Source organism: Pollachius pollachius, assembly GCF_949987615.1.
Source record: "Pollachius pollachius genome assembly, chromosome: 7".
NCBI classification, from domain to species: Eukaryota; Metazoa; Chordata; class Actinopteri; order Gadiformes; family Gadidae; genus Pollachius; species Pollachius pollachius.
In genome coordinates, this window is record NC_136940.1 from 20,481,265 (window position 1) to 20,500,934 (window position 19,670).

The window sequence follows — 19,670 nt, forward strand, 5'->3', positions numbered from 1 at the left end:
CTATCTTTCTCACAATGCCACTTTGGTCCCCAGGTCACCGGAAACTGTTCTACTAATGGTTCCCAGGGTTGGGATCAAGCATGCTGGGACCAATCTGATTTCTTTTCATTTTTATTTCACACGTATCTGGGACAAAGTTACAGAAGATTGTTGTCCAAAGACACTTTGATCAAAGTCTCTCTCCCTAAAACGGGTTGTCAAGATAGACAAGATAGAGAGGGACATAGTTCATGACAGCTGGCCATTTGAGGTGACCCACTGCCCCTGGCTCGGAAGGAGGTGAATAAGCATTTATTTATGCAGAATACAGCATTATCTTTTTGGGAAATGAGGAGTACATATCTCCTCTCCTTAGGGCTGATCAGATCCTGTAGTTAGTATTTTGTACAAAGCCTTGCAGGTGAATAAAGCGTATCTGTAACTGTCGGTGTGAATATGAATGAAAAATGGAAATAGCATTTCCTCCCATCTACCGAAATGCATTGTGTGGGCATGCACTGGCTGGTAAGCAATTCCTGCCAATTTCACCCAAGGACGTGCCAAAAGGTGATTTTTTTCTTTTGTTTTTTTATCACAGGTAAGCATTCGTCTTTTTCTTAAGGGTACGTTCCCTAATTGGCTGAATGTAAGCTTACTAATTGTAATTCCTAAATAAAATAAGAATAGTGAATAAGAATATTGTATTCATGATTTAGAATTTTTTATTTTTTTTTGTTGCTCGACTATCAATGACTATGGTATATGAATAGCCTACAAATATAATACAACACATTGTTTCTTGGATAATGTCGTAGGACTAATTCATATACCAACGTCAGTTTGGGTCGAGGGTAGGCCAATAATTTGAATTTTCGTATGATTATTAATAATCACTCCTTCCCTTTAAACGAGTTTAAAAGAGTTTCATAGCTTACAAACGTTCACCGTCTTTTTTATTTGTTCTTGTAATCAATAGTTAATCAATATTGAGCGATTGTTTTGGAAGCCATTTTTCAACATACAATTTTCATTTTTAATCAATACTGGCAGCTTTTACTGAAACATAAGAACTAATAAAAGCGATCATATTTTGAATCACAACGGAATTCCGTTTCTTTGTCACCCACAAGCTCAATGAGGAATTTGATTTGCTCTTCAAAGGACTGCATCACATGTGGAGCGCTCAGAGTAGGCTGGAAACCTGCCTTCTAGTTGTCAGTTTACAGCGCGGACCAGAAGACCACGCAGTTGTGTGTAGAATATCCCTAGAAGTAGCAACTCCAAGAACGGATGCTACTCCCCCTCCTCCCCTCCCCACCCCCTCACTGGAGAAACGCTTCGTCGGAACACTTTTGTTGTTCATTTATTGCCGAACGGAAAAAAAAAACAACACTTATATTTCCATGGATGTAAAACAGTGAATCACGTTAAGCTGTTTGAGTGAAGATACAATCTAAGGTGAGTTTATGCAAAAAGCTTGTTGTTATTGACAGATACTGACCAGAAAATGACATATGTCTCTAAAAGTATAAAAATTGTATTTATGTAATACATGCTTTCTATGCTTTTTCAATTGATTATTATTTTATTAAATATTGATTTACTTAACTGCAATAAGCGTATTATAATGGATGTATAATGAAAGGCCATTGCTTTTCCATATAGACTGTTTTAGATTATCAGTGGAAGCTGTTCTAAGATTCTCCATTGTATTCAACCTCTTGTCCTCTCTCTCCCCATCCCACGCACCCTGCAGATCACGGCCTGTCATGTCCACCAACGGGACGTCAGAGAGTGGCCGCGAGTCCGAGGTCGGGGCCGCCAACTCCACCTGCGGCCCCGATGACCTGTCGGTCAAGGCCTCCGTCGTCTCCATGACGGGCGGGATCCTCTCCAACAGCCTGGCTCTCTTCGTCCTGGTCAAGTCCTACCACCGCATCCGCCTGAAATCCAAGGCCTCCTTCCTGCTGTTTGCCAGCGGGCTGGTGGTCACCGACCTCCTGGGCCATCTGGTCAACGGCTCGCTGGTGCTCTTCATCCACGGCTCCCGCAAGCAGTGGGAGGCCTTTGACCCTGGCCGCGTGCTGTGCGGCTTCTTTGGGGCTTCCCTGGTGTTCTTTGGCCTCAGCCCTCTGTTCCTGGGCTGCGCCATGGCGGTGGAGCGCTGCCTGGGGGTCACGCGGCCCCTCTTCCACTCCACGGCCGTCGCCCCCCGTCACGTGAAGCGTCTGCTGGGGTCCATGTGGTTGCTGGCCGCCCTGGTGGCCGGCCTGCCCCTGGCACTGTGGAGGCCCTACCAGGTGCAGCACTCCCGCAGCTGGTGCTTCTTCCGCGAGGAGGGGCCCAGGGACTGGCTAGACGTGTTGCTGCCGCTGGTCTTCTCCATGCTGGGGCTGGTGGCGCTGCTGCTGTCGCTGGTGTGCAACACCCTGACCAGCTGCGCCTTGCTGCAGTCCAAGATGCGGAGGAAGCGCCGCTGCAGAGCCACCTCCTACCACTTGGAGATGATCGTCCAGCTTCTGGCCATCATGCTGGTGTCCTGTGTGTGCTGGGGCCCTTTGCTGGTGAGTAATGCAGCACGGGTTACAATTGCGTTCATGTGTCGCGTTTTGGCAGATGCTTAAATCCAAGCACTCACAGGTGAGGCTGAAAACAAGCAAAGCAATCAAAAACAAAAGGGAGTGACTACAAACAATTCCAAACGCTGTACAAGCTAGTTTCTCAAAATGAACAAAAGCGTGTTCTCAAGGCAGTTTCTGAGATGTTTGTCTCCAATATATATCACTTAAATGTAATTAACTGTTTTTAATACATGTAGAGCTTTGTCGCGTGGTGACAAATAATGCTAAAGTCAAATTTCTATGTGTGTCCGCGCTAGATCTACGTCATCGTGTTAACCACCCAGACCCAGCCTGAACCGGCGTCCTTCAGCCTGCTGATGATGGTGCGCATAGCCACCTGGAACCAGATCCTGGACCCCTGGGTGTACATCCTCCTGCGCAAGGCCGTGCTCAGGAAGCTCTACCTGGTGCTGCATGGCTTCTGGAGCCCCGGGTCCCACGGCGTCCACCACCGCAAGAGCACCCTATTGTGGAGCTCGGCAGAGACGCGGTCCTCCAGTACAACGCGGAATGAGTGCATCTGCATGGGGCGCATGCAACGGCCCAATGATACGATAAAGGCCATCACGCCGAACCGCCAGGTGCCAGTGCACCTGGCGGCGTCAAGAAGTGGGATGGCGTAAGATTAACCTTTTTAGTTATGAACAACAACTCATTTGAATTCCATCCGTGTAGTTATTATTGGTATGATATTGGAATGTTGTGTTGGGTTTTAATGACCAAAGCAGTACCCAGAAGTCAACTAACATGCTGAAACAAATGTTCAAAACTATTTATTTCTACTCTGTCTACAATGTGTCCGTAGTCTTTTGAGAGATTGGGAGATTCCATTGTGTGATACTTGTGTCAGGTTCTTATTGTTAGATGTTGCTGCTCTTTCTGCTAGACAGCAAGTCCTTGTCTTTTTTTGTATTATTAAAACATGTTGTGCGAATTAATAAATGTGAATGCTGTGAACGTCTTAGTGTTGATCTCATGTGTTAGTGAGCTGTATCACTTTTGTGTCATATTGTACATGGTTTGAAAAAGTAAAAAGTGGGCCTTTGTTATTTGTATTTCTTTTGTATTAAACCTGTGTGCGGAATCCATGTTGGATCTCAAAATCTGTGATCCGTGCGATATCTTTGGCTAAGTTTGGTAAACTAAGTCATATCCATTTAATACATTTAATCTGGTAATTGTTGATCACACTAATACGAAACATTTAGACCCTTATTTCATTTATAATAAATAAGGAATTGTTTTATGACAGATAAAAATATATAATTTCTCTCTTTATCTCTCTCTCTCTCTCTCTCTCTCTCTCACAAACACACACACACACACACACGCACACAAGCACGCATACACACACACACACACACACACACACACACACACACACACACACACATACATGCACGTAAAAGCTGACATGCACGATACATATGAGAGTCACATTTTATGAACATTCAATTAAGACAATCAGGGTATACATACATGTATAGTGCTGTAATTAACTAGCTGTAATTCATTTAATTAACCAGCAGGTGGCACTGTCACGCTCCTTACTCGGAGACATAATATTAAAGTCCACGAAGGAGATGAAAGCCATATGGTGTGTGACGTAACGTCTTCCTCGCAGTCTCCATTTTTCAATAGCGCATGCTTCAGTGGATATTTGATCAGGTTTGCCATTATTAATTCGCACTTTATTTGAGTTGTTACTTCATTTTAATGGCGTCGTCGTGGCATATGAGGTCGATGTATGCGTATCGTTTAAAGGGGCACATTGACACTCAGTATTTTCACTGAACAGGTTTATGTTATCGTTTAGCTGCATGGCTAACAAGACAAGCTCGGCTAGCGAGTCAGTGCAGGCGCTTGACCAGACTGCTCTGCCTGTCTTGTTTTGTTGGGCTGTTTTTGGATTTACACATTGCATCCGTGCGTTAACATCCATTTGGTGTTTTTGTATAGGACGTGTCCGTTTCCCTTGGTGACGTTTATGTTTTGTGTCCGCTCAAAAAAGGTTTTGTTTTTAAAGAATCCCATATTGTAATCGATGCACGCTACATGGTCCCTATTCAAGACTCCTTAAAGGCCAAGGGTGACATTCAGAAGAGAATGTAAATATCCCTGGTCAGTTACTGCTCTTGATGATGTGTGTTTTTAACCTTTCAGATCCCAAAATGAATCAGGAAAAATTGGCAAAACTTCAAGCCCAGGTCCGGATAGGTGGGAAGGTGAGGAAAATATTATCGATGGATCACTAATCGGTGTTTTGACTGACTAATTTAACCACAATGCCATCAGTATAATTCCTTGTCAGTTGCAGTAACCTTTCTCCTCTGGGTTCAGGGATCTGCTCGTAGGAAGAAGAAGGTGGTCCACAGAACAGCGACAGCTGATGACAAAAAACTTCAGAGCTCACTTAAGAAATTAGCTGTCAATAACATTGCTGGAATCGAGGAGGTAAATGTATATTCCTAGAAATACTCTTTCGGTAGGCATTGCACTCAGATCAATGAACCCTATTTTTTGATAATATCGTCTTATGCACACACAAAGGCCTGTGTGCTCCGTGGGTGATAACGGGTAATAACCTGTTATAACGTGACATACAATATACTTGTAAAGTGGAAATGACCAGACAAACATGATTGTTGGGCAGTACACTGTAATGATTGTCCAAGAAGAAACAGGACAATGAGCCATTATTTTGCTTCAGTCAGCTGAATCCATCCTTGCGAATAATATTTCCTAAAACAGGAGATTGTTAACTTCCTCTACCTTATTTTCTCATGGCACTGATATTTCAACGATGTTGACTTAATGAAGCATAATTCACAGAGCAAAAACCAAGTTCAACGACTAATTGCCGGGAGCAGTAGATCCGAATAAACAAAGCCGGTGTTAACCCACCACCTCCCCTCTCGTTCCACCTCCAGGTGAATATGATCAAGGACGATGGCACCGTGATCCACTTCAACAACCCCAAAGTGCAGGCGTCCCTCTCTGCCAACACCTTCGCCATCACCGGCCACGCTGAGAACAAGCAGCTGACGGAGATGCTGCCTGGCATCCTCAGCCAGCTCGGAGCAGACAGCCTCACCAGCCTGCGCAAACTGGCAGAACAGTTCCCCCGCCAAGGTGGCTGCTAGGCCCATGTTTTACCTTCTTTAGCCCAGGGGAGCCCTTAATGTATAAGTGTGTGGAGGCCAGGGCGAAAGAGCGTATGGCTGCTAGAAAGCAGGCTGTTCTTGTTGCATTGGCGTAGAGCCATGGAGGATTGTAACCTTCCAGGAAACATTCCATTTTTTAAAATGGTTTTCTTAATGGCTTATCCCTGCTGATGGATATGAAAATAACCAGCTTGATTTGCGGGCTAAATTCAAAAACAATGACCAGCGATTTTACATTGTACATAATTTGAATGGGCATTCTTGGTCCTACAAATAGTCTTCACTTCAGTAGCTATTGCTGAGGTATCGGGGAGGTTTAGAAACAGTTTCATCGTTACCCATAAGCTGTCATTGATAAAGAGCTTTTGGCAGACCAGCATTTGAATACCAAGGCTAATCCGCTACTGATAAGAATCATTATTTGAGCCTTTATTTGCCAATCACAAGCATGTGGCTATAGCAACACTTTGGCTGAAGCTTATTTCAGCCGTAGTCTTTCAGTGTGCTGTGTATACACCGGGCCACAACTGCTTTGTTTTCCTTTGTCTCGCAGCTCTTGATAGTAAGGCTCCCAAGGCTGAAGATATTGAAGAAGAGGACGATGATGTTCCAGGTAGGATGCCCCTAAAAGTTGTTACGACTCCACTATGGGGAAATCCCTCCGCTAATTCAATGATACGTGTGTTGTGTCATGTGGCCTTGACAAACTGATTATTACTGCCACCGTCTTCTAATGGTTGAATGTGTTTACTATGCCACTATTTTACATTCAATCACAATCGTAAAAGTCATATTTTGCATTACTTTAGATGGTAGTATTCAAATGCATACTCGTCTGTTCTTAATTTGCATTTATTCAATTTAACGTGGGTTAAAATACAAATGTTTTAATATTTAGTTCTGTAAATTGAATCCCTGTGACTAAGGCAAATGGATAAAGTTTTCAATTTTCAAAATAACAATTAAGTCAACCTCGACGAGATACCGGAAAAGACCCAGCTAACGGTTTTTGTAAATTGTGGTTTAATAAACGATGCTCAAATTCTCTCTGAATAAACAAATCCTACACCCATCGGAGTCTGTATGGATGCAGCGGTGGTGACATGCGTGTGTGTGTGTGGGAGACCAAAGCCTAATCCGTCAATATCATATGGTCCTGCAGATCTTGTGGAGAACTTTGACGAGGCGTCCAAGAACGAAGCCAACTGATACCCTACCCCCCACCCCCACAGCCCCTGTGTGCGTGTACATGGACTGGACTGAAATGAAGCAAGCAAGCCACCGTCGCCCCTGTTTAAACTCTAGCTATCAAGACATATCAAACACTATCCCCACCAACCAGAGACTTTTCTATTTTTTCTCGACGGCCCAATGTAGTCCTTGTCAGACTGGCTTGTGCACATAGAGGTGCCTAACTCCCTTACACTCAGTCAATGGTTCAGTATTGACACCCATTCGTCAGTCGTGGTCAGGATCACAGTGGTCGTTAAAGCTAGTCTTAAGAATTTTTTTTGTTGTTTGTTTATGAAACATAATAAAAACTGATCAACGTTTTAAAGATGTTTGCTGTGATCATTTATTGGCTATTGATAACATGTTTGCGTGGACTCCTTTACTTCAAAAACCAAAAAATACTAAAGGGGGTTATACTAGGTCAGCAGCTAATAAAGGCGTCAGGTGCGCAGTATTATCTTTTGCGAACGTGCTTCCTAACAAATGGCAATCGGTGAACGAAAAATTTGTCAATTACTAATTCTGTCGGGCATTGCTAGCAGCTTCTGAAGCCTAATGCGCTTTTTTTACAAAGCTGTGAAGATGGCACGAAGGTGACAGACACTTTATGCAAACCTCGAGTTTCGTTTAAGAACTGCAGTGACACATGGGGGCGGGAGGGGGTAACAGAGGGGTAGAGGGGCGAAAGCATCCCACCCTCTAGTAGAGAGCGAGGCACTGCTGCTTGAATCCGGTATTCCATCAGAGCAGCCTGTACCCGTAATAGGCTCGAAAATGCTCAAATTCTTCACTACCCGGGACGATGAAAACGAGAGCCTCTTAGGATCCATCACTGAGGGTAAGAATTAAAGTCATTCACAGATCCCGTCGTTATCGGATGTTGGCTCTGCGCGTCTGCCTGTGATAGAAAAACGCTGATCTCGCATTCCGCTGCGCGCAGAGACCGCATCTTGAAATCGGATGCATTCGCATACATCCTGGTGTGCGCCTATTTAGGCATGATGTAGCCTTCTTGGACTTGTGCAACTGATCAGAGAAGACCTAACAGCGAAATGCTTGAATATATTTTGCCTGATAAGCAGTGCAAATGTCGCATTGCCGTGCTCGCTTTTGCAAGCGGATTTAGCGGCGGTTTTTCACGTGTACGCTAAACTGTATGCGTCACTGTCCCGCGAAACAAGCGCAGTCAGGTCTTGCTTGAGCAAGCATCGGCGATAACAAATCATATGTTCATCTACCAGAAGGCTACGGCTGTGGATTTTTTAACCAACTGCATTGCAGTTCTTAGTTGATAGTTCTTATGTTGTTGTTGTTTGCAAATGATAGGACATTTTTGCACACCGCGTTGTCGTACACCTTGCGGGGTTGTGGTAGGCTAATAAAGTGATTTCCCGCATTTTATATCCGAAGCCAAATGCCATGACGCTACAGAAACACCAGTCCCCGTTGGGAGGCATAGGAACTGGTCTGTAGGATCCCGCCGTCAGTCATCAAGGCTCCCTGCGGAGTCATCTCAGCAAAATAGCCTAGGTTTGATTTAGCTTAACACACATCAGCTCTCCTTTCTCGTTATTCAATTGATATTTATATTTTCTGTTCAACTTTCTTTCATTGAAGTGCTAAATGAATGATGTAGAATAAAGTTGGAATACGACTTCATCTCTATCATTATTTGCTTTTGAAGGTGTCCGATTATCCATACATCCCTTTGCTGTATCCATATACACCTATCACATATGCCTGTATGATATTAATACAAAGGTAAATACAAGATATTTAGTTCATTAAAGCAACATCACATGAAACTATGGAATCGAAACCCATGCAGTGATTTTTTTGTTATTACAATCATCAGACGAATATGTAGGCCTAAAGAAGAGCGAGCAGCCCCTCTCATTGAACTCTGGCAATGTTCTGCTCGGGTGTAAATCAACCCAGGCACCTCTCAAGGGCAGCCCCGGGCTAAAGACAGAACCAGGGATCACTGAAGGCTCTTAGGCAGGGCTGGATGTGAGGTGAGCTGATGAATGGCCCCATATTGTTTAACGGTCATTACATATGGGAAGACGGCGTTTCCCGCTAATGGCTCATTATTAGCATGCGTTTAAGCCCGTGTGTGTGTGTGTGTGTGTGTGTGTGTGTGTGTGTGTGTGTGTGTGTGTGTGTGTGTGTGTGTGTGTGTGTGTGTGTGTGTGTGTGCGTGCGTGAGACGAGAGGCAGCCGAAGAATTGTGCTAACACAGGAGACCTGGAGTGCCTTCATTACCAGGCGCTTGGATGATTAATGTTTTGTGCTTCCTCCTGGTTTTCTGAACACGGCGGCGCTCCGCTCTGAACAGATGAAGGCGACGCCCCCTCCCTGATGGACAGCAAACACCACTGGCTCAGCAGGCCGTGTCTCCTGGTGCTGCGAGACGGCGACATCGCCAAACCCGCCCTCGGCTACGATCAGATAAGAGCCCACTCGCCGTGCTCCGGCACCCCCGCCTCCCAGGGCCCGACGGTGCGGGGCCTGGATGAGCCGGAGCCGGACTACCGGAAGCCGCAGCCCAAAGCGCGGGAGTCTCGCAGGCAGGCGGGCCACCAGAAGAGCGGCACGCCCCACCTGGAGAGCCAGTCCCAGAGGCTCCTCCAGCAGCTGGAGGAAGGCCACTGCACCGTGAGCTCCATCTCCGCGTGGGGGGAGAGATGTCTGAGACCGGACAGCCCTGTGGACCTAAGCCCCGCCCAGGCCAGCTGGCCGGAGGAGGTGGAGGAGGAAGAGGAGGAGGTGGAGGAGGTGGAGGAGGAGGAGGAGGAGGAGGAGGAGGGGCTGCGCTCCCCGCCCTCCAAGGAGGACTCTGTGGTGGAGGAGAAAGAGCGCGAGGAGAGCGGTCTGGAGCAGCAGCAGCAGTCCTGCGGTGCAGAGACTCACAGCGGCTCCTTCTACTCCTCGTCCTCCGCTCACGGCGAACCCTCCCATGATGCCGAGCGAGAACCGCAGGACACCGGCTGCGACGATGACCACCACCACCACCACCACCACCACCAGGGGGAGGCGGAGTCGGACGCAGCTGGAGCAGCGGAGGTGGGGCACGAAGAAGAGGACGAAGATTTCGAGGGAAAAGAAGAAGAAGAACAGGACGAAGGGAAGAAAGAGGGCGCCGCCGGTGTCGTGGCGTCCCCCTCGCCGCTGGACCCGGACAACGAGAGGCAGCTGGGGCGCTCCAGCATCCTGTCCAGGGAGCGGGGCGCCGTGCTGGGGGAGGTGGCCCCCCTGTGGGTCCCAGACGCCCAGGCGCAGGTCTGCATGAAGTGCCAGGTGAAGTTCACCTTCACCAAGAGGAGGCACCACTGCCGCGCCTGCGGGAAGGTGAGTGACGCACGAGACCGCCGTGGAGTGTTTATCGAGGTGTCAGGGCCGTGCAATCAATCCGATTTTTGGCTGTGATTTAGATTTCTGGGTTTAACGATCGCAAAACGAATATAATCGATTTGAAAAAATGTAGATTTTTTATAATTCTTTTGCTAGATCCAGCTGCATACACATTTAGACATTATGTTCGAACATTATTGAATAGAAAATCATTTGAACATTTTCTATTCAAGCATTTTGTGTATTTTTTGAAGGGAAAATTTCGAAACTCTCAGTTACTAAGTGCTTTTTTGAGAGTAATGCTGAATAAATGCATCATGTTTTCAAGCTCAAAAATAACTGTTTGAATAATCGTGACTCCTGTATTGACCGAAATAATCGAGCAGCCAAGGAGGTGTATTTAAGTCCAGGGTGTCCACTATCTTTTTTAGAGAGATTTAGTCGCAACGTGTGCGATAGCAGTGTATTTATCAGTGTGTGTGTGTGTGTGTGTGTGTGTGTGTGTCTGTGGAGGTCTTCTGTGCCGTTTGCTCCAACCTGAAGTTCAGGCTGACCCACCTGGACGGGAAGGAGGGAAGGGTTTGCATTTCCTGTCACTCCTCCCTTGTGAAGAGTGAGTGCCCAGCAGCTTTCACTGTGTGTGTGTTTGTGTATGTGAGTGTTTATGTATGTGTGTGTGTGTGTGTGTGTGTGTGTGTGTATGTGTGTATCATCCATCACTCTCAATGCTCAACCTAACATCATCTTTGGGTGTATGTGTGTGTTAATGTGTGTGAGTATGTGTGTTTGTGTGTGTGAGTATGTGTTTATACGTGTACATGTGTGTGTGTTTGTGTACATTTGTGTGTGTATATGTGTGTATGTGTGTGTACGTGTGTGTGTTTTCCTGTTTACATGTGTTTGTTTGTGTGTGTGTGTGTGTGTGTGTGTGTGTGTGTGTGTGTGTGCAGGGAGCCCCCCCAGAGGGCGGAGGAGGGTGTGGTTCGCAGACGAGATCCTCTCCCGCCGGCGATCCGAGTCAGCCCCGACCACGCCCGTCCGAGAGCCCACCTTCTCGCCCCTGATGAGGCGAGCCCCGGGCGGGCCAATCCGCAGTCCCGCCGCGTCCCCTCAGACGAGGAGGCGGAGCCAGCGACCTCAGGAAACGGCCATTAACGTAGGGAGGCCTTGTGCTAAAAGCTACCATTGCTAACGCATTAGAGATACGTACATGTGGTGGTGTGGTGGCTAGGGGTGTTGGTGGCCGCTAGGGCAACACCCTACCTCACCTCACCTCCGACCTTCTCCCTCAGGGCACGTTGGATAAGAGCGTAGGTTGACTTATGATGAATAAAAAGTTTCTGAGCGGTGAACCTTTTTAAGAGTTATTTCAACATTGATGCATGCTTTGAGTTGTTCAAAATCACCTGAACATGCATTCAATTCAATTCAATTTTATTTGTAGAGCCCTTCATCACCATTGAAGTCTCAAAGGGCTTAACAGGCCAAACATTTATGACACCCCCCTGACCCAAGCCCCCCCACAAGGGCAAGAAAAAACTCCCTTAATCAGCAAGGAAGAAATCTTGAGAAGGAACGCAGAGTGGGGGACCCCTCCATCGGTGGTTTTGCATGCGTGCACCGGTCCAGGCCTGCCTCCCCTATGGTCCTGGACACTTGATTTAAACGGCCGTGTTTCCTGCCGGCTCCCTGCAGGAGGCGTGCGGGCCGTACGGCTGGAGCGCGGCCGCGTTGGTGAGCCCCAACATCAGCAGCTCCTCCAACCTCATCCCCCTCGACGGCCTGCCCCCCATCCTGACCTCCACCGGGGTCAAAGGAGGTACGCACGCACGGCCTGACCTGAGGTTCCCGTTGAAGAGTCTGGGATGGCGATGGATCTGTTGTCTGCGGTGCCGATACCCGCATTATACCAGGGTTTACATTTCAGCCCTTTCGATTTATTTATATGAAAGGGTTCCCATTTACATACTATCTGGGACTAGTTTTGTTACATTACCCGCATTGGTGACAGACTCTTTTGTTGTATTGGGGAAGTGAGATCAATGCATACTGTATTATAACGTATAGATGTATATGTGAGTGTGTTTCTATGCCACATGCCTCTCTCAGATTACACTGTGGAGGAGAGACCCTCTGAGATGCTGCTGATTCAGGAGCTGGAGAACGGCCGGCCCAAACCTCTGGTGTTTGTCCTCAACGCTAACCTGCTAGCCATGGTCAAGATAGTCAACTGTAGGTCATATCGTTTGTTTATCCTTTCTACCTGTACGGTCATCTGCAGTATATTTGGATACATGCAGAATGTTGTTGTTTTTTAAAACAAGAGCAAAAATTATTTAAAGGAGACATATTATGGCTATTTCCCAACAAGTAAACATAGTATTTGAGTTCCAGAAAACATGTTTTTGAAGCTGTTTGCTGGAAATTGCTTTTAGGAAAAAATAATCTCACCTACCGCTATTCCCCTCTGTTTCAGTCCCTTAAGAATGCACTGTTTCTGGTGTGTATGTGCGCCTCGGATGATATTATGAATCACAAAGACTGCGTCTGATGTCTCTGGTACTTCCACAAGTAAAGACTCGTAGTGGGGGATATCTCGACCTGCCTGACCTGCCGGACCTGCCAGCTTCGGCGGCAGTTTAGCCCCCGGAGTACACCGCCGGAGCTGCCGGATTGCCGCCGATGGCAGTCCGGCGGGGGTAGCTCTGCGGCAGTCCGGCAGCTCAGCTCCGGGAGCACAATCCCTTTCTCCTCCATGTCGCGGTTCATGGACTTCAGAGAGGGCCGCCGAAGCTTCGGCGGCAGCTCCGGCTGAGAAAGGGATTGTACTCCTGGAGCTGAGCTGCTGGGCTGCCGCCGAGCTGCTCGTCCGCTGCTCCGCAAAATCTTAGCTATGCTCTGATTGGAGGGGAGTGGGGAAGTGGGAGGTAATATTCAAGTGTGCCCCCTTCCTACGTAGGAGGGGGCGCCGAAACTGACTCGCTCGTTTGGTAACTGTAGGCGGGGTACTTTCAGAAATGCATATCTCACTCAAAAAATCATGTACAGACTTTTTTCAAACTTTGTATGTGTGTGGGAGCACCAGAGACCCAAAACAACACCCCAAATCCCAGGAAAAGTGTTGTTTTCATAATATGCCATATATAAAATATGGCATTTTATTTTGAAAATCTCCAATTTGCTAGTCGCGCTCAAAATAAAAGTACCCACCCAACCACATTCAATACCGGGCTATGTGGTGATTGTGTGCAGATGTAAATAGGAAGTGTTGGTGCGTGACCTCAAAGGGCATGCATGCCCTGGGCCAGGCGGAGGTGGTGGTGCTGCTCCAGTGCTTGCCGGAGGAGAAGAGCTTTCCCAAAGACATTTTCAGACACTTTATCCAGCTGTACAGAGACGCCCTAACAGGTGAGACGCACAACCACTATCATAACTGCAATGTTTAATTCAATTTTATATACCATATTCGACATATTCCTTTCTGATTATCTAACCCATCTAAAGGTATTAAAGGTGGGATATTATACAACCAGGGTTGTATAACCAGTGTTATTAGCCGTTACAAGCCCTTTTGAAAATCTGCCTCGTCTGACATCACAAGTGGGCGTGTCCACCTAAATGACGGATAGATGATCATCGTCTGCTACAGTCCCCTAGGTGGGCTGGTAGACTGATCTATCCAGCACACATCTAGGCGAACACACCCACTTGTGATTTCAGAAGAGGCAGATTTTCACGGCTTGTAATGGCTAATCACACTCACACCTGCTGGTGTAATATCTCACCTCCAAGGTTTTCAACGAATTCATCACCAAACATCAACTGAACCAATCCCACCAACAACACTGTCACACCCTCCCTGTCCCCTGTTGTCCCCAGGGAAGGTGGTGAAGCACCTATCCCTCTCGCTGTTCCGCGGCAGCTTCCTGGGCACCGAGGAGCACGCAGGCTTCCTGTACGTGGGCCCCACCCTGCAGTCGCTGCAGGGCCTGCCTCTGCCCAACCAGCCCTACCTCTTTGCCTTGCTAGTCCACCAAGCGGAGCTGGCCTGGGCCAAAGCCTTCCCCTTGCGTCTCATGCTCCGACTGGGTGCCGAGTACCGCTGTGAGCCAGCCCATTGTGTGTGTGTGTGTGTGTGTGTGTGTGTGTGTGTGTGTGTGTGTATGGGTCTTTGATTTGACTTGTTGTCACTTAACACTCGCTGTTTCAGATCAGATCAGTGTGAGAAAGCATTACTGCTGACTGTCTGTGTGTGTTTGTGTGTGTGTGTTGGTGTGTGTGTGTGTCTGTTTGCGGGTTAGTCCGTGAAATACGATATGCAAACACTGGTTGCATATTACAAATAAAAATGTGTGAGAACACAGAAAGGGGAGGGAGAAAGATTCAGCAGAGCATAGTTCCTCATCTCTGTCCTTCTCTACTGGTGCTCTCAGATTACCCCTGCACACTGTACAACTGTCCTTCTGTCCTTCTCTCCTTGTGATCTAAGTTTACCCCTACCCTCTGTACATCTGTCCTTCTCTACTGGTGCTCTCAGTTTACCCCTGCACTCTGTACAACTGTCCTTCTGTCCTTCTCTCCTTGTGATCTAAGTTTACCCCTACCCTCTGTACACATGTCCTTCTCTCCTGGTTGTCACAGTTTATCCCTACCCTCTCTACATCTGTCCTTCTCTCCTTGTGGTTCCAGTTTATCCCTACCCTCTCTACATCTGTCCTTCTCTCCTTGTGGTTCCAGTTTACCCCCCGCCCTCTGTTCATCTGTCCTTCTGTCCTTCTCTCCTTATGGTTCCAGCTTACCCCTGCCCTCTGTTCATCTGACCTTCTGTCCTTCTCTCCTTGTGATTTAAGTTTACCCCTACCCTCTGTACATCTGTCCTTCTCTCCTGGTTGTCACAGTTTATCCCTACACTCTCTACATCTGTCCTTCTCTCCTTATGGTTCCAGCTTACCCCTGCCCTCTGTTCATCTGTCCTTCTGTCCTTCTCTCCTTGTGATTCCAGTTTACCCCTGCCCTCTGTACAACGTGCGCTTCAGGAAGGCGTTGTTCGGCGAGACGGGACACACCATAATGAGGCTGCTGGTGGTAAGTGGACGCCATCCATCAGAGTAATCAGCGAGTGCAGCGAGATGCCATGGATTTATTGATCCAGTGGTACATTCCCATTTCCGCTGATAGGATTTCAGGAACTACCGCTACAGTCTGCCGGTAGTGCCGGGCCTCACTGTGGACCTGGAGGCCCAGAAGACCTGCATCAAGATACCAAAGGACAGCCATAATGAAGTAGGGAGCCACACGGCCACATCACTACTGCTAATGCACTTTAACACTTACGGTTATAGCAGAGTTTCCCGCACTTGGGTCGAAGCGATGGACATCAGATTGACACATTTTTGATTAAAAACAATTTGTCTAAAAGGGTTGAAAGGTCACATTGAGGACTTGTGAATACGAATGCTGATTGATGGTGGCTGAATGAGTCGTAGCCACCAGTGAACCTCCGCCGATCACTGGAGCATTGATTGGGTTGACATGATGTGTGCGGAAGCAGAAGCACGTTAATAGAAGAACTGAGCAAGCGTTTCATGATCGTACTCGTACCTAAAAATGTGGTCATAGGCAATTTTTTTTATAAACGTGAGATTGTTTGTTTGGAATTCCTCGTCAACTATCCCGGCCAGCCAACCTTTTCCCTGTCGCCCCCCATCCTCTCTCTCTCAGCTGATGAAGGTGTTAAACAAGTCTAACGAGCACGTCCTGGCGATGGGGGCGTGCTTCAACGAAGCCGCCGACTCCCACCTCATCTGCGTGCAGGGGGAGGATGGCCAGTACCAGACCCAGGCCATCAGCATCCACAACCAGCCACGCAAAAGTGAGCATCCCCCCAGCCCCAACCTCCAACCCCCACCCCCACCCCCAGTCCACAGCCAGGTAACCCAGAGAAACCTGGCCGTCGTCTGAAGAAGCAAAGGTGCTGTTAAAGGCGAGGTAGGTACGATCCAGAGGGGAACTCCCTATCCGGTGTCCCTCAGGGATTGTACTTGGACCCATCTTGTTCAGCCTTTACATAAGTGGTCTGCACAGGTTTGGGGGTGCAGCTGTACCGGTGACACGGTCAAGTGAAGCTGAATCCAGACTCTGTGCATCCATGAGCCAGGGTGCTGCCTAGGTCAAATGACCGAACGCTCAAATATCTAAAGGGATAAGAAGTTTAGATACCTTTGTATATCGCTGAACTCCAAACTATCGTCAGAAAAAAAAAGTGGTACGCTTAGGAAAATGAAATGGTTGCAAGTTTTGTTGCCACAAAGTTTATAAACGCCACGATTCTCGCACACGTCACATGCTGTACAACAAGCAGGGCAGTGGACAGGCCAACTCATCTACACTCAAGCCAGCAGACTCCCTATATAATGAAACAGTATGGACACTAGACAGGAAAGCCCTGTAGCTATTACCACTGCAACGTTCTCACAAAGTACAACCTGTTAGGCGGGCGAAACATGATCACTCTTAAATACAGCACTACTCCACTCAGCACCTTCGTCATCCAGCTCTCACATTCTACTCCACCAGTTGGACACTACACAGTGAGCAGATCCACATCCTCAGGGACAGCATCCATCGCAGGAATGTAACAATTGACCAACCCCTATCTGCAGCTGCAGCACACACTGCATCCTTGTCCAGAAAGTGATACTAAAAATCGACGATGCACTCACTCAAACACCTCAAGTCCCTACACTTGTTTACTGAGGCTGTGTGTTTGATGCGTCGTGTTGTATAAGGTCCATGTCTTTCTTAAAAAATGGTATTCTCTCTTTGTCTATACCTTTGGCATGCAGGTCCATAAATGTATTTGAATGTTGACCTGCCAAGCGACTATATGACCAATCCCCTGCCTACTGTCAATGACAAATAATCCAGTCTATAAACATTTCAATCTTAGAGAAATAAAGAAGTTATTTTTTGGCACTTTTTTGGCATGGGTAGAAGACCAAGTGATCTAATCTTAACTTGCCATAATCACAATGACGAATTTCCAATGTCATCACGTTAAAAAAGCATTGCATGAACCCTGATTTAACACTAGGGGGCACTCTGTGTCCTAGGGGCCACTCTGTGTTCCCTAGTGGTAGTGTAGCAAGAGTGTTACCTAACGGTATGTTCACCGGTGGTTAAGTATGTTTTTATTTGTTTGATTCAGTCACAGGCTCCTGCTTCTTTGTATTCAGTAGTGCCCTGAAAGGATCTGCGGGATACCTGGCCAAGTCCAGCATCGTGGAAGGTAGGATGAGCAGCTCTGTACTAGTCCCTCCAGCCCATAGAGAGAACCCATGTGACCCCTTACATGATAACTCTAGTTCTAGAATGTTCATGCCTACTTTATGTGTTTAATGTAAACACCCCTTCGTTAAGCTTCATTTAGAATACGTGGACCTGTGTGTGCCTGCGTGTGCGTGTGTGTGAGTGTCTTTGTGTGTGTGCCTGCACACACTCATAACTAACCGCTTGTGTAGGCATGTGTACGTGTCATGTGCATGTGTGAGTGCGAGTTTGTCCCTCTGTTTTGTGTTTGTGTGTGTGTTCCTCCTGTACTGCTATCCCTTCCCCACCCCCCCCCCCCCCACCCCCTTCCTACAGACGGGCTGATGGTGCAGATCACCGTGGAAACCATGGCGGACCTTCGCCGGGCGCTACGAGAGATGAAAGATTACACCGTCACCTGCGGGCTGCAGGACCAGTCTGACAGCCAGGAGCACGTTCGGGTCGACTGGCTGGAGGAGAAGTGCGTGGTGAACAAGGGGTGAGGGAGAGCAGTCTCACCTTTGAAGTGGTGCTCAGAGAGAGAAGTCCCCCTGTGAGGACACTTATGACGGGGAGAGAGCACAATGGAAGGGAGTGTCCGAGCCGACGCGTACAATAGCCCCATATTGCACACGAGAGAAGGCGTGCGCAAAACACAGGCCTGCAATTATTATTCTAATGCTGATGAATGGTGGTGTTGTTGTCGTTGATCTGGGCGTATTAGAAGGGGCATTATTACCCAAGAACGTTGCATTAAAAACCGCACAATGCTTCTGTTTCCAAGAGTAATTAGCCCCATTGATGGTAAATCCATGGAGTCCGTCAGCAGCATGAAGATGTTCCAGAAGTCTGAGTACAAAGAGAACGGGAAGATCATCCGCTGGACTGAGGTGAGCCAATGGATATATGGGGAAAAAATCGGACCGGGTTTTGTCGTGTGTTTTGCCTTTGTGTGGACAGAGTCAATGTATATCTGTGTATATTCACCATTGTATCTTTAGGTATTCTTTCTCCAAAGAGACGACGATCCAAAGGGCGGTCTGAGTGACTCTGCCGAGCACAGCCGGCTCACGGAGCGGATCGCCCGTGCCTTCTGCCTGGCGCTGTGCCCACACCTGAAACTGCTCAAGGAGGACGGGATGGCCAAATTGGGGCTCCGCGTCACCTTCAACTCCCAAGAGGTGAGAAGAGGATCAGAGGCTGCATGTCATAAAACACAGACAACTTGCACTCATTGTTGTTTCGTTTGTTTTCTTCTGTGATATTTATCAAATAGCGGCAGGCCTGCAAACTTCAAGCGATGTGTCGTGTGAGGGGGAGTTTCCCAGCGCCCCCACACACCACTGAAACAATGGCATGTTTTCTTTCTCTTGAGGTTGGCTTTGTTGCCGGGAGCAACGGCCAGCCCCTGCCGGCGCCCTACCTCAACGCGCTGGACGCCGTGCTGATCCCCGTGGTGCACAGCAGGCGACACCGGAGCGGGGACCACCCCGTCGTCATCGAGTTTGTGTTCTACATCCTGGAGAACATCACCTAGATCTCTGACAGTGTGGCACCGTGTGGTGTGGTGTGTGTGCCCGCGCTCTGGCTGGTTAGCGGTGGTTCTATCCCTCTTGACCTTTCCTCAACTTTCACCTCCATCCTTGACCTCCGATCTCCATCCTCCATCTCAAGGCTCTCGCCGATGGCATCTTAGCGGCTCGCCGTTACGCCATTCGCTTGTTGAAAGGCGGAAGATCTGCTCCACGGGATCAGAGACAAAAGGAGCCCGACCCAGACCTCTCTACAGCATCGCTGAGCAGACAATATGTGCAAAATTGAAGACCTACGATGGGCCAGAGCAATACTACGCTGCTGCTGCAGCAGGGATTTTAGTCGTCGCATACATTCACGTCGCATTCATTCACGTCGCATTCATTCACGTCGCATTCATTGTCCCATGTTCAACCCAATATTTTGAGAATGCCTTCGAAGTGGGAGCTGGATTCAGCCCCTCAACCTTAAACTAAAT

At 47.8% G+C, this 19,670-nt stretch overlaps 3 protein-coding genes across 3 annotated transcripts; all 3 read left to right on the forward strand.

Annotated features, from left to right (window-relative positions):
- Positions 1-1,748: 1,748 nt before the first annotated feature.
- On the forward strand, positions 1,749-3,223 carry ptgfr (prostaglandin F receptor (FP); the record flags this gene model as incomplete). Its single annotated transcript, XM_079740047.1, has 2 exons — positions 1,749-2,543; positions 2,858-3,223. The coding sequence occupies 2 exons, from the start codon at positions 1,749-1,751 to the stop codon at positions 3,221-3,223; spliced, it is 1,161 nt and encodes a 386-aa protein (XP_079596173.1).
- A 983-nt stretch (positions 3,224-4,206) lies between these two features.
- Positions 4,207-7,322, forward strand: btf3l4 (basic transcription factor 3-like 4). Its single transcript, XM_079740298.1, has 6 exons — positions 4,207-4,268; positions 4,764-4,825; positions 4,941-5,054; positions 5,531-5,732; positions 6,318-6,377; positions 6,927-7,322. Exons 2-6 carry the CDS (start codon positions 4,772-4,774, stop codon positions 6,971-6,973), a joined length of 477 nt encoding a protein of 158 aa, XP_079596424.1. The 5' UTR covers positions 4,207-4,268; positions 4,764-4,771; the 3' UTR covers positions 6,974-7,322.
- A 449-nt stretch (positions 7,323-7,771) lies between these two features.
- zfyve9b (zinc finger, FYVE domain containing 9b) lies at positions 7,772-19,613 on the forward strand (the record flags this gene model as incomplete). The annotated part of the gene is made up of 17 exons (XM_079740048.1): positions 7,772-7,835; positions 9,336-9,745; positions 9,851-10,348; positions 10,865-10,964; positions 11,341-11,507; positions 12,047-12,170; positions 12,461-12,583; positions 13,604-13,759; positions 14,231-14,455; positions 15,354-15,436; positions 15,530-15,634; positions 16,073-16,223; positions 17,559-17,639; positions 17,996-18,158; positions 18,444-18,549; positions 18,661-18,840; positions 19,035-19,613. 17 exons carry the CDS (start codon positions 7,772-7,774, stop codon positions 19,194-19,196), a joined length of 2,898 nt encoding a protein of 965 aa, XP_079596174.1. The 3' UTR covers positions 19,197-19,613.
- Between the last annotated feature and the right edge of the window lie 57 nt (positions 19,614-19,670).